Source organism: Microcebus murinus, chromosome 2 (assembly GCF_040939455.1).
Source record: "Microcebus murinus isolate Inina chromosome 2, M.murinus_Inina_mat1.0, whole genome shotgun sequence".
Taxonomy (NCBI): domain Eukaryota; kingdom Metazoa; phylum Chordata; class Mammalia; order Primates; family Cheirogaleidae; genus Microcebus; species Microcebus murinus.
This window is the reverse complement of record NC_134105.1, coordinates 77,836,690-77,850,868: the sequence shown is the minus strand read 5'-3', so window position 1 is coordinate 77,850,868 and position 14,179 is coordinate 77,836,690. Positions and strand designations below refer to the sequence as shown.

The window sequence follows — 14,179 nt, the reverse complement described above, 5'->3', positions numbered from 1 at the left end:
CTCATTGCTTTTGTTATTGTAGCTTTCTCTACCTGAAATGAACAAAGAATGATTCCACTCTTGCTCCTAACCTGACAACCAGAAAATTCTACTTTTAAAGGTTAAAAGAAATCATTCATAGAGCCTTTTGACACCATTAAAATACGAGCTCACTTTGTGTCTTATTCTTTCTTTTTCTTTTTCTGCTTTCTTTAGGATCACACATCATTAATTTTAGTCACATACTCTCCATTATTTTAGAAGTTATATACTCCATCTCTATTTTCACTATGTTCACCCTTACAATTTTAAAATGCAAATGTATTATCTATCACTTTGAACTTTAAATCTCTACCCTCCAGACTGGCACTTTCCAAAAGAAATGTAATATGAGCCACACATATAATCTCATAAATTTCTATTCACTGTAACTTAAAAAGTAAAAACACATATTTTAGCCCAGAATACCAAAATTTTATCAGTTCAACACGTAACCAATATAAAAAAATTGACATATTTTACATTCTTCTTTTATACTAAGCCTTAGAAATCTGTGTACATTTTTTAACTAAAGGAGATCAATTTAGACTAGACACATGTCAAGTGCTCAAGTGCTCAACCACATGACTAGTAGCTACTGTAATGGATGACACAGCTCCAATCAACATTAGATCATTGGAACTAAGACTCTAGTCACTCTACTAACTCTACATGTTGCTATGCTTAAATATTTTTAGTTCTACTTTTTAAAACCCCATCAATCTCTGCTATTACATTCTTACACCATTTAGTAATTAGATTTACCCAGAGGCTTATCAATTTCTTGGTTAGCCTTACTTCTACTTCAGACCTCCTTCTGGGGTCATTGGCCTTCTTCCTGAAGTACAACCTCTAGTAATTCCTTCAGTGGGTCTGTTGACAAATTTCTTCAATTGCTTTTTTGGAGGGAGAATGGAGTGTTTCAGAAAACATCTTTATTTTGTTTTTATCCTTATATGATAATTTAGCTGACTATAAATAGATGATTATTTTCAATCAACACTTTGAAGAATTTATTCCACTATCTTCTGGATCCCCCACACTGCTGATGAAGCATATTGTATCTTTCTATTAACAGTTCTTATTCCTTCTTAGGAATCTGATTTTTCTCTGACTTCTTTAAAGATCTCTGTGTCTTTGGTGTTCTGCTCTTTCACTCTGATGTGTCTAGGTTTTCTCATGCCTCCTAAATCTAAGAATTCATGAAGCTGATCAATTCTAGAAAATTATCAGCCTTTAGCATTTCAAATTTTGCCTCTCTACTGTATCTTTAATTTTTCTGTCTGTAACTGTAATTAGTTCATTAGAACTTCTCTTCCTTTTCTCATCTTTTAACCCTTCTGCTATTTTCATCTCTTTATTACTTTGTGGTAAATTCTGAGTTATTTTTATTTTTTAGTTCACTAATTCTCCTTAGTGCTGCCTGGCAGCTATTTTTAATATGAATTCCAAGACCTCTTAGAAATTAATTTATCATACTTGATTTCCATTAAAGTGCTTCTTCCATATTCAGATTTACAAAACAAAGAACTACAATAATAACCATCACTTGAGCACTTATAAGTCATACACTGTGCTGTATTTTTTTTGCACATTATCTAATCTGCAAAATAACTTTGAAGGTAGGTAGAATTAAGCCCATTTAAAAATGTGTAAAACTGAGGCTCCAAAGTTAACTTGTTGAAGTTAGAGGTCAAACCCTAGTCTGTTAATCCTAAACCACATGTTCTTAACTTGACAAGACCTTTAATTAAAAAAAAAAACAAACTTTCCACCATCAATAGTTCCAATTTACATTGTATTTTAATATTGTACAGTATTTCTATTATATGAATTAAGTGAACCTTAAGACACATTTCTTTGTAGATATCCTTTAAGAATACTGATCAATATTATTTGAGAACAGACTATGCCTAGAACAAACAAGGTGAAGGAAAAGTGTAAGAAATTTTCTTGAGAATAACATCACATACACAAAAAAATCAGATACCATGTCCTCTAATGGAAAAATGCACTACCACTTAAAAATAGTATTACCAAAAAAAAAAAAAAAAGAGAGAGAGAGAGAGAGAATCTGAGGAAGTCTCTAGATCCAACAACCAATTAACCATAATTATAGAGAACATACTAAATTATAACATCAGCACACAATCAGTAAACGCAGACTATGGCCAACTCTATACAACCAACAACCAGTGTTCTTCAACAAATAAAAATGCAACAATGGCAAAAAAAAAAAAAAAGAAAAAAGAAAATGGGTAGAGGGAGAATTTAAATATTAAAAGATATTTTTAAGACATAATATCAACCTAAAAAAATGTGTTGATCTTGTCTTATCATCTCGATCCCCTCCCCACTAAAAAACCCTATAAACACTGAGTTTTAGGAGACAATTAGAAATTTTAACACAAATTTAACATTTGATAATATTAAGTAATTGTTAATTTTTTCAGTGTCCTAACGGTATTGTGGTTATATTTTAAAAAAAGAGAAAGAGAGTCCTTATCTTTCATAGATACATATGAAACATTTATAGATTAAGCAATATGGCTATCTGGAATTTATTTAAATAACAGAAGGAGAAAAGTAGAGTGTGGATAGCATAGCTTTAGCTGTGGGTTGTTGATTGCTGAGAGTGATAGATACACAATGAATGGTGTCCATTGTGATACTACTATGTCTAAATTGACCACAATACTTATAAACAGAACTGTTGTTCAAAAAATATTTCTTATAACATTTGTGACACCTTATTACTTTAAAAGTAAAAATATTACTTCAACACCTTATCCCCTAATGTAGTATGCCTAGAACTAAATTAAGAAAGCTATTACAATTTAACACAAACAGACCAAGAGACTAAAACAATTAAAAATTACAGAAATTCATTATTATAAGTCACAGCATTCCATGTAATACCAAAATCAATCTTTTATGGAGCTATCTCCATATTCTGAAGACAGTAGAACAATGAGCTACTTTTATGTATTCTGTATACTTACAGGTATACAGAATAGCACCTACTAGATGAAGCACAAACGTCATAACCTGTAATTGAGGTCTACTATAATCTGCCATCCTTTCTTCTTGTAGCCTTATACAAACCCTTAGCCATAAAAGTCAAATTATTCAACTCACTGCTCAATGGCTGTGAATTTGTACCAGCCTATAGATACAACTTTGGTCATGTCATTCTCTCAATGTGCATTGCCCTCCACTCCCACTCCACATCCCCCAACCTAGCTACAAAGCACCCATCACAGCCCACTGCTTTAATAAAACCTACTCTGATCCTATCGACTGAAACTAATCTCTCCTACTATAGAAATATGGTACTTAAAACCTTGGGTCCTTATCTTTCCAGCTAGGTAAGTCTTAAAAGACAAACTCTTTTGGATCTCCAGCAAAAGGAATGTTGTACAATAAAATTGGCATTTATCTTTGTTGCTAAATGGCTCATATGGAAGGCCATGACACTTCTAGTCATTAAATATTAATTAAGTAGGATCACTGACCTCCAGAAGCATATATTCTGTCTTGAGTGTTTTGGAATCAATTTCTAACACAGTGCTGTCACTTAGTAGACATTATAAAATGTCTAAACTGAAATTCTAATGAAAATACCCTAGCAAGCACTATGTACCATTTAAGAAAAGCATTTTAAGAAAAATCAAAATCTAAAAACCCATTTTTCTTGAAAGGGGGTTCAAGCAAGTAAATGAATAAATAAAAACCCAAACAACACAAAGTTCTGAGTAACATATCTACTATAACAAACCAGTTATTCTATTACAAAAAGCTATGTTTAGCAATACTTAATTGCAATTATCTAAGCAAGCCAATGACACTAAATTCAATAGCCATATTACAATTTAAATTGTGAGTTCACTCATTCACAACCACTGCTTTCAGAATATTAATAAAGCCCAACTTGGAAAAAGCTAACTTATTTTAACAAATAGGTCCTTTATTAGTTGTCCAGATAAAACATCTTGACTTAGTTAACTTGCTAAAGAGAATTGCTACAAATTTCACCATACTTAAAATCTGCATCTAAAATGTTAACATTTTACCATATTGGGTACCCGTGTATTATTCCGCAATCATTTCATGCATTTCCATCTTACCAATAGGCCCATTATTTTGCAAGGATTTCACATTAGCAAAATGAATAAAAGTACAGAAACGAACCCCCTAAATTTACAAATTACAAAGAAAAAGCCATTTTAAAGAAAAGCAACTCATCTCATATTAAAAACTCAACTTCCTTACTTAGTCTCACTAAGCTAAGAGAGTCTAAAACAATAAGAGTTGAATAAGTACAACTTTATTTTTAAAAAATTAAATATGAAATTTCAACATATCCTAAAGCCATAAACTGCATATTTTATATGTAGTGTACATTAACTTAGGAAAATACTTTTTATGTATAATCACATTTAACCTTCATAATTACTAAAACCCCATTTTAAAGATGAAGAAACTGAAGCTAAAAATGTTTACGTATCAAATAGATTTTTTAAAAATTATAGTAATTCAAAAGTATGTATCATGCTGAAGATTAACAAAGAATGTAAAAAAAATATGAAAACTAAATGAAAAACACCTACAATGCATATGAAATCAATTGTCTTATACAAAGAGCTAGGACAAATAAAGATTACCATTGAAATAGGTTCAGTATACAGAAGCAGTTCATAGAAAATAAAACAAAAAGCCAAATTTTAAAAAATCTCACTCATTTCACAATATAAATTACAAAATACTTTTTTAAATCTAAAATTAGCTAATATTCTAAATTTTGATAAAACCTAGAATTGGCAAGGGTATGGAAAAACAGGCATTCCCATACACAGTTATGGAAAACAAATGAGTGTTATGGAATTATGGTTTTTAAGTAACTTTTTAAGTATAAATTTCATTTGATGTAGCATATTTACTTTTATTCTAACATTTGTGACACCTTATTACTTTAAAAGTAAAAATATTACTTCAACACCTTATCCCCTAATGTAGTATGCCTAGAACTAAATTAAGAAAACAAATTAAGAAAACACACTTTATAACCACAAATGGAAATCAACCCAAAATATCCAACATAGGAACTAAACTGTGTTATGTCCAGTAACTACACTGTGTTACAGTGTAGAATACACACAAGAGTATTCTGTTATCATTAACAAAGTATGAAGTAGACGTCTACTACAATGGCTGAGACCATATTATGCAAATCTTTTTTTTTTTTTAAAAGGTGGACTTCTACTTTCAGTCAAGACAGAGTAATATAAACTAGATTTGCCCTGTTGAAACAACTAAAAAAACAAGCAAACATATAGAACAATAGGTTTTCAAGACGCTGGACATCAGGCAATGATAAACAATGATCCCTGAAAGTCACAAAACAAATAAGGTGAATCCATGTATACCTTAGCTTATTCCCTGGAGTGTCCAGGCCATAGCAAAGCTATAAGGAAATCAAGCTGAGCCTTGAACACTCCTTGAACTGAGAAAGAACCAAGAGTTCAAGAACACTAAACCAACCAGCGTTTGCACGTCAAAGTACCAGCAAAAAAGAGTTGCACAGAGAACTCCAGAAATCAACAGAGGATCACCCCAGTATTCAGTGAATGTGGGTAACTGTATGTATTACAGATAATGTAGAAAGTACATTTATTGTTTATATCTTTTTAAAAGATAATTGGCTATTCAAACAAAAAGAATGTAGTGTGTAATTTATAACATACACAGAAATAAAATGTATAACAATAGCACTAAGGCCAAGAGAATAGAAGTAAATAACACAACATACTATTATAATAAACAGATAGTGTGTGTGGGTGTGTGTGTGTATATATATATATAGACACACACACACACATATATAGAAAGTGGTATAAATGTCCATTGAGGGAAGATTGTGATACGATTACAGATGTATGCTATAAATCCTGAAGCAGCTACCAAAATAACAAAAAGTTATAGCTAATCAGCTAACAAGAGAAAAAACAGAATAAAATATGTTCAATACAAAAGAAAGCAGAAAAGGAGGAAAAAGGGAACAAAGAACACCAAGAACAAATAAAAAATAGCAAAGTGGTAGTTTTAAAATTAACCATAGTAGTAACAACACTACATGTAAACGGTCTTAACCAAAAAAAGAGTTCCTAACATGTAGGAAAAAAGCAATTTCCAACTTTATGCTGCCTACAAGAAACATACTTTAAAGATAAAACTAAGTTTAAAATAAAAGAATGGAAATAGACATCTCCTATTCAAAATAAGGCAGAGATAGCTGTATTAATATTAGAAAAAGTAGATTTTAAAGCAAAGAATATTTCAGGGATAAATATTGTCACTGCAATATTAAAGATGATAAATGCATCAAGGAGATATAGTAATCCTAAACATTTATGTACTAATAATAAAAATTCAAAATACATAAATCAAAAACTGGTAAAACTGCAATGAAAAATAGACAAATCCACAGTATAGGCAGAAATTTTAATATAGTCTCTTCAACTGATATAACAATAAACCAAAAGTCAATAAGGACAGAGGACAACACTATCAATAAACATGACCTAAATGGTATTTATAGACCACCACCCAACAAGAGACTACATACCCTTATCAAAGGCACCTAAAACATTTAACAAGACATACTATATTTGGACCATAAAACAAATCTCTTATTTACAAAGATTTGAGTCTTACAAAATATGTTCTCTGATCAGAATGTAATTAAAATTAAAATGCACAACAAAAAGATTTGAGAAAAATTCCAAGCATTATTAAATTACATACATCCCAATAACTGATAGGTCAAAGAAATAAAAGCAAAGATTAGAAAGTATTTTGAACTGAATGAAAATGCACACATCAAAATGTGAGGGATGCCATGAAAGCAATACTTAATAGGGAAATATATAACACCAAACCCCTCTATAAGAAAAGGTTAACATGTCAATGACACTAAGTGGAAATAGAAGAGCAAACTAAACACAAAGCAGAAAAAAATAAAAATAGAAATCAATAAAATTGGAAACAAAAAACAAAAGAGAAAACTCAATAAAACCAAAAGCTCACCGTTTAGACATTAATAAAAATCAACAAACTTCTATCCAGAATGACAAGAAAAAAAGATTAAACAAGTTATCAATATCAGGAATGAGAGTTGATATCACTATAGGTATCAAAAGTGCAAAAAGGTAGTATCATGAACAACTCTGTGCAAATAAATTTGGCAACTCAGAAGAAATGGACTTATTCTACAAAGGACACAAATTACCAAAGCTCACCCAAGAAGAAATAGATAACCTGAATGGCCCTGTATCTACTACATAAATTAAATATGTAGTTTAAAACCTCCCCACAAAGAAAACAAATATCAGGCTCACATGGCTTCACTGGTGAATTGTACCAAACAACTAAGGAAGAAATAATAAATACCATTTTGAGTGTTCACCCTAAAAAAAAAAATAATAATAATCAGGAACAATGTAAAGATACCTACTCTCATCGCTTCTATTCAACATTGTACTACTAGATGCCACAGGCAAGAAAAAGAAAAAAATGGCATCCAGATAGGAAACTGTCTAAAGACAACTGGATATAAACTGTCTATGTAGAAAATCCAATAGATTATATTTAAAAAATCTATTAGCTCTACTAAATGAGTTTAGCCAGGATGCAGAATACAAGAGCAATATGCAAAAATCATTTATTTCTATACATTAGTACCAAATAATCAGAACTTGAATTTGTTTAAACACTATATACAATATTAAAAGACACCACATACCCAAGGTTAAATCTGACCAAAAAAATGTACAAAATCTATACGCTGAAAACTAAAAACATTGCTTAAAGAAATTAAAGAACACTTAAGTAAATGGAGATAAACTGTTCATGGATAAGACTCAACATTGTTAAGATGTCAATTTTCCCCAAATTGCTCTGAAGATTCAAGTCAAATCCAATAAAATCCCAACAGTTTTTCTAAAAACTGACTCATAAGAAAATACAAAGGTCTCAGAACAGTCAAAACAACTATGAAAAAGAACTAAATTGGAGGACCAAAATCTACTGGTTTCAAGACTCAATGTATCAGTAGTAACATCTGGGACTAAAAAAAAAAAGGGGGGGGGGGAGACTCAATATAAAGCTACAGTGAATAAGACAGTATGTTTTTGACATCTAGGTAAAGAAAAATGAGTCAATGGAAAAAGAGTAGAGTATAAAAATACAATAATATGTACAGGGAATTGATCTTTGACAAAGTTGCAAAGACAATTTAATGGAGAAAAGATAGTCTTTTCACCAAATGATGCTGGAAACACTAAATGTCCACATCCCAAACCAAAAACGTTTGACCCCTTGTACCATAGCCAAAATATTAACTCAAAATGGTACTGAGACCTAATGTTACATCAAAAATAAAACTGCTGTTAGAAAACAAAGGAGAAAATCTTTGTGAATTTATTAGGTTAGGCAAAAAAAGTTTAGATGTGACACCAAAAGCACAATCCACAAAAGAAAAAACTGGTAAGCCAAAATCCATTAGAATAACTGCTGCTCTTCAAAAGACACTGCTGAGAAAGAAAAGACAAGTGGTAGAAAATATCTGCAAACCATTTATCTGGCACAGGACTTGTAACCACAATGAAGACCTGTCAAAACTCAAGAAAAGAGAACCCATAAAAAGTGGGCAATTTAAACAGACACTTCATCAAAGGTAATAGTTGACCAAAAGCACAAAAAAAGCTGTCCAATATAACAGATATCAAACAAATGCAAATTAAAACCACAGTAAGATACCACTTCATACCCACTAGAATGTCTATAACCAAATAAACAAGACAATAACAGGCACTGGAGACAATGTAGAGGGACTGGAAATCTCATACACTGCCGAAGGCAATATAAAACGGTACAACCACTTAAAAAAAAATTTGCAGTTCCTTGAGAAGTTAAACATATGCCTACCATATGATTCAGCCATTCTAATCACAGGCCTCCCCAAAAGAAATGAAAGCATATATACGCAAAAGGACTTACACGAAACTGTTTACAGTAACTATATTTTAATAGGCAAAAACTGGAAAAAATACACACATCCATCAAGAGTTGAACAAATTGCCATGTAGCCATACAGTGTAATATTATTAAGCAATAAAAAGGAATGGACTAGAGATACACAGTGTAATTTCAAAATAATTACACTGCATGAAATAACCTAGACAAAAAAAAGGGTATATATCATAATTACAGTTATTTAAAATTCTACAAAATGCAAACTAATCTATATTGACAGAAAGCAGATCAGTGGTTGTTTGGGGGAAGAAAGTCAAAAGGGAGGAATTATAAAGGGGCAAGATGATATTTTTGGGAGTGATGTTCATTACCTTGATTGTGGTGATGGATGTGTACATATGTCAAAACAATATATACTTTAAATGAGTAGTTTATGTGAAGATATTTTTTTAAAAAGGCAAAATGTGAGCCAGAACAAATAGTCAGAATCCTTTGTGTAAACAAAGGTGTTTATATGTGAGGTAATACATAAATCAATAATTTCAGAAAAAATGCACAAAAAATTTTAACACAATTATCTATACCTAAGAAATAAAAAAAAGTCAGGGAGAAATATCTTTCACTTCAAATTTTTTTAAATATACACATGTATTACTTTCTTTAAAGAAAATTAAAAACTTTTTTTTTCTTTTTTTTTTTTACTTCAGCATATTATGGGGGTACAAACGTTAAGGTTGCATACATTGCCCTTGTCTCCCCTCCCCCAAATTAAAAACTTTTTTAAAGCAAGCTCAATTACTTGAATATAGGCCTGTATAATTATAATTACTTGTACCACAGCAAAAATTCTTAATCATTATCCTAGAAAATTAAATAAAACTTATTCACACTCTTTAACAATGGATTTTTTACATGGTAAGCAATTTTTTTTTATCATTTTCTAGTGTTTTTCCCTCAAAGAACTAATATACAAAATTGGTATAACCAATACATCATTGTATCTGGACATTCTCTTTGGAGTCTCCTCACTTTTTTCTGCCTACTCATTCTAGGTCTTGTCTATAAACTCTCTCTCTCCTTATCCACTAACAGTGGACAACTTAGACTTGTATCATTTATTCTTTTACAAAATTCACAGAGGAAATGTTTGGATGGTAACTACAACATCTACATTTTGTACTCTTCAGCTATTCCTGATTTCTAATCCTACAGCCATCCCAACCTGGAAAATATAATTGCCAACTAAAACTAAACATGCTTTCCCCAAAACAGAGTTTGTTATTTCTCTCCCAGTATGCAAAATATGAACTCAAAAACAAGGCTAAATATTAAAGGATGGACAAGTATTTAGTTCACTATATGGCAAGACAGAAAATAAGCAAGAAAACACAATAATATCTCCAAAAGTATTCTAAAGAATTATCACACCACTATGAATGCAATTTTAAGAATTCCAAAAAATATTCTGAACAGTCAGCATCACTGGACAACATCACTGGACTAAGCTCACAGCCTCTTAGAGCAGACAAGCTTGCAAACAAAAAATTATAATATATAATGATGTTAAAACAAAAGACCTAAGCATTATAACTAAAGTTTAAAGGATGAATAGTTTTCCTAGCCAAAAAGTGAGTGAGGAAGGATTTCAAAGGATCTCTACCATAAAGTCTATCCTTTCATTGATAGAAAGACAAACCAACTCTTAAATTCTGACTCAAATTTGAAGGTAACTGCCTAAACAACTTTCTTTTCTTTTTAAGGGTCAGGACAACTCGTTTCTAATGTGCCTTATTATTGACAAAAATATTTTTCATTTTCACAACAAAAGAGTAAAAAAAAAATCTTAGACTAACAAAATTATATGATTTAAGTCAAACCACTTATTGTCCATTCAAAATCCATTGTTTCCACTCAGAAAACCAGGGCATCATTTTGTGTTCACAAGAAGCCATGTGTGAAAAGTGTTAATTCACTGAACACCATTCATACTTTTCTTAAAATGTTCTTACAGATTACTACTTCTAGAGAAACTTAGTTGTTTATGTAGATTATTAACTATACAGGCAACTTTACAAATTACAGGAAATATTTTACACTTGGGTTTATTAGCTACGTTATAGTTTTCAAAAGCTAACTGAAATTTTCCATTAATTATAAGAGTAGATCCAACAATTCAGTTTTCACATTAGTTTCAAACATAATCTTTTCCTACCTTCACACCAACTGCAACCTCAGTGACAATTCTGAAAAGAAAAAATAAATAGTTTGAACTCATTATTCTTTTACTGATCACTGTTTGACTCTAAAACTTTTTAGGTAGCTCTCACCGTTCATAAATCTTCAGACACAACACAGATGGAAAAAACCACACAGATGGTCAGTGACACTTCTTAGTACTATTATCAACCTGACTTTCTAGAAATAACTTTCAATCTGAAATGAAATTCAGTAAATTCATGCTATCTTTTTTTGACACTTTCAAAAGCAAAAAGAACAAAACCCAACACACTATAATGCCTTTTCTACAATGCTAATACACTTAAATTAATAATTCAACACTTAAACTCTTTAGTAGTCTGGATAGAATCTAGGAATCAGGAAACATGAATTCCAGGGTAATCAATTTCTCTGTTGATAAGGAGGAATACACAACTTCTCTGGAGTTATGTCACCAAAAAAATAATCTCTAGATAACCTCTAGGAAGATTTAAAGTCCTTAAGTCTGTTTACTTTTATAAGATCTTCATGTAATATCTTAAAAAAAAACACCACCAAACTCAACGCTTAAGCAAAATAAACTCATTTTACTTTTGACTCTTCAAATACCGTCATTGACTTTAATAAATGTACTTGTTAAATGGTACTGTTTGTATACCCCCAAAGGGGCTTACTGCTCCCTTTCTAAGGATGAGTTAAATTACTGAGTGTGTTCAGATGTGGAGCGTGAGCACCAGGGAGACGTTGGTCCCTATCACTTCGCAGAGCCCTAGCCTCACCTCAGCATTCTATCTTCACTCTTAGGCTCTCAAAGATGCAGCATGGTTCTCGCTTTTGTAGTTTCTCTTTTTCCAGAAACTGGCCAAAGTAGCTAAAAAAGATGGCCCTGTGTTGACTATCTGCTCTTGTTTTTGCCATGGCCGTTGGCCTTTGCCCATGTGACTCATGTGGACCTCAAACACTTCGGTTTTTAGATGATTTAATTCCTGGGCCCTTTTGCCAAGCCTCCAATGTTCTCATGCCCCACAAAAAGGCATTTTTTTCTGCCTCCCGCCCCCACTACCAGACTCAAATGAAAACAAAGGAGTATGACATCTGCCCTCCCCCTTCCTCCCGCCGCCGCACGCCCTCCCCCCACTTCCCAGCGGCTCCCACTTGGCTTTCCCCGGAGCTCCCGCCACCTGCATCTCTCCCGGCCGGGGCGGGCCGGGCGAGGCCCGGCAGGCTAGGGGATGGCTGGGCTCCACGGCCGGTGCCTCCCCTCCTCCCCGAGGGCCTCCCCGCCACAGGCCTGTCTCTGCCCACCTCACTCGCTCCCACAGCCGCCGCCACCCCAGGGTTCGGGTCCCAGGGTACGGATCGAAATGGCTCCGAGAGGGGGGCAGGGACATGAGAGACGCTCCGGGGTTCCCAGCCCACCCCCGCCACCAAGCCGATGCCCGCTCCCTCTCCGGGGTCGTCCCACCCCGCCATCGCCCCGGCGCCTCCCCTGCCTCCAAGCCCGCTTTCTCCTCATTTTCTCGGCCACAGCTCGCCGGGGGAAGCCAAGGGAGGGGTGTGTGCGATGGGGCGGGGGTTGGGTAACGGCAGCCCAACCCTGGGAGGGGCGGCTGGAGGGTTTCTGCCCGATCCCGGACGGGACCGAAGGACGGTCCAACTCCTCTCACACACACACCTCTTCGCCGGCCCGATTACATACCCGTCCATTGCCGAACCGGACAAAGCTTCCCTCACAAGAACCGAGCCACGCAGCCAGCGAGCCACACAAGCGGCGAGAAAATGGCGGCCAGGGCCCGACGGAAATTGCCGAAGGTGCCGAGGCGCACGGGGCAGCGCGCGGCAGCGGCAGCGACGGAAAAAGCCGAGCGCGCCGGCGCCCAGCAGCGGGAGGCGAGCGGCTGGGCGCGTGGACGAGGGGGAGTGGGCGCCGCCGCCGCCGTCGTCGCCTCCTCCGCGCCGCCGTGCGCCTGGCTCCCTCCGCCCTCTGGGACCTGGCCTGCTCCTGCTGCAGAGCGTGGCGTCCTGGGTTTCCCGTCTGCCTGGGACCGCAGGACGGTGGCCCTACAGGATTGCCCTCAGGCAGCCTCCTCTTTTCCCTCCAAGTCCCAGCTTGGCTACCTTCGACCTAAGTGTGCCAAGGAAAAAAATGTCATAGGTTTCCTCCTATGCCATATTTTATGCAGACCCACTCCATCCACAAAAACAAAAATCTTTATCCGATGGAACAAGACCACTGCTTAGTAAAAACAGTACTTTCTAATGCTGGTAGAACTCATCAGACTGAAATACAGGCTTTTGCTTCCGGACCTGTAGTAGTACCACACCAAATAGAAAAAAATGGGTTTCTCACCTCAGTTGATGATTACTGTGCACCAGTAGAAAATATGCACACTGCCCTGGGTGGAAACGGACAGAGAGGTTGAACGATGTGTTAAAATACAACCAACTATTAGAGGCTAACGTGGGGGCTTGAAAAGGAAAGTGGGGGTGGGTGTGGAGGCAATCGAGTCTTCATTGCTGAGAGAGGGTAGAAATATTAAAATGGGCTACGGAAATTGACTCCCTTTCTGTAATGTGTCACGGTCTCAATTTTAATTTTAATAGCATAGTGAACATTTTCCTTTAACATTTTTATTAGAGTCTCAACAAAATTTGAAAAGGCAACCATTTTGGGAAAATTTGCTCAGTGAGTGATTTCTTTGCCAGCACCCTTCCTTTATGCACTTTTCACCCACCTCCCAACACACAAAAGTGTTTCCAGTCGTGAGGAATTACAAATATTCGCAGTATCTCTCCAGTTGTTCTTGTTACCCACTCTGTTTTCCCAGATCTCCTTCAGACAAACCTCTTACTCCTGACTAATTGGAAAGTCACCATACTAAATCGTAGTGTCTGTATAATTTTTAAAATA

General features: G+C 34.9%; 1 protein-coding gene across 4 annotated transcripts in view; it reads right to left on the bottom strand.

The window, feature by feature from the left end:
* PTBP2 (polypyrimidine tract binding protein 2) overlaps positions 1-13,093 on the bottom strand; it is a 76,602-nt gene extending 63,509 nt beyond the window's left edge. For 3 of the 4 annotated variants that reach the window (XM_012791009.2, XM_012791010.2, XM_012791011.2), the window contains exons 1-2: positions 12,968-13,068; positions 11,264-11,294 (exon numbers count right to left, since the gene is read on the bottom strand). In XM_012791009.2, the coding sequence (XP_012646463.1) occupies positions 11,264-11,294; positions 12,968-12,975 (39 nt within the window). In that variant the 5' untranslated portion in view covers positions 12,976-13,068. Of the gene's footprint in view, positions 1-11,263; positions 11,295-12,967 lie in introns of all 4 variants that reach the window. The other variant, XM_012791007.2, reaches the window with a different exon arrangement.
* Positions 13,094-14,179: the final 1,086 nt, after the last annotated feature.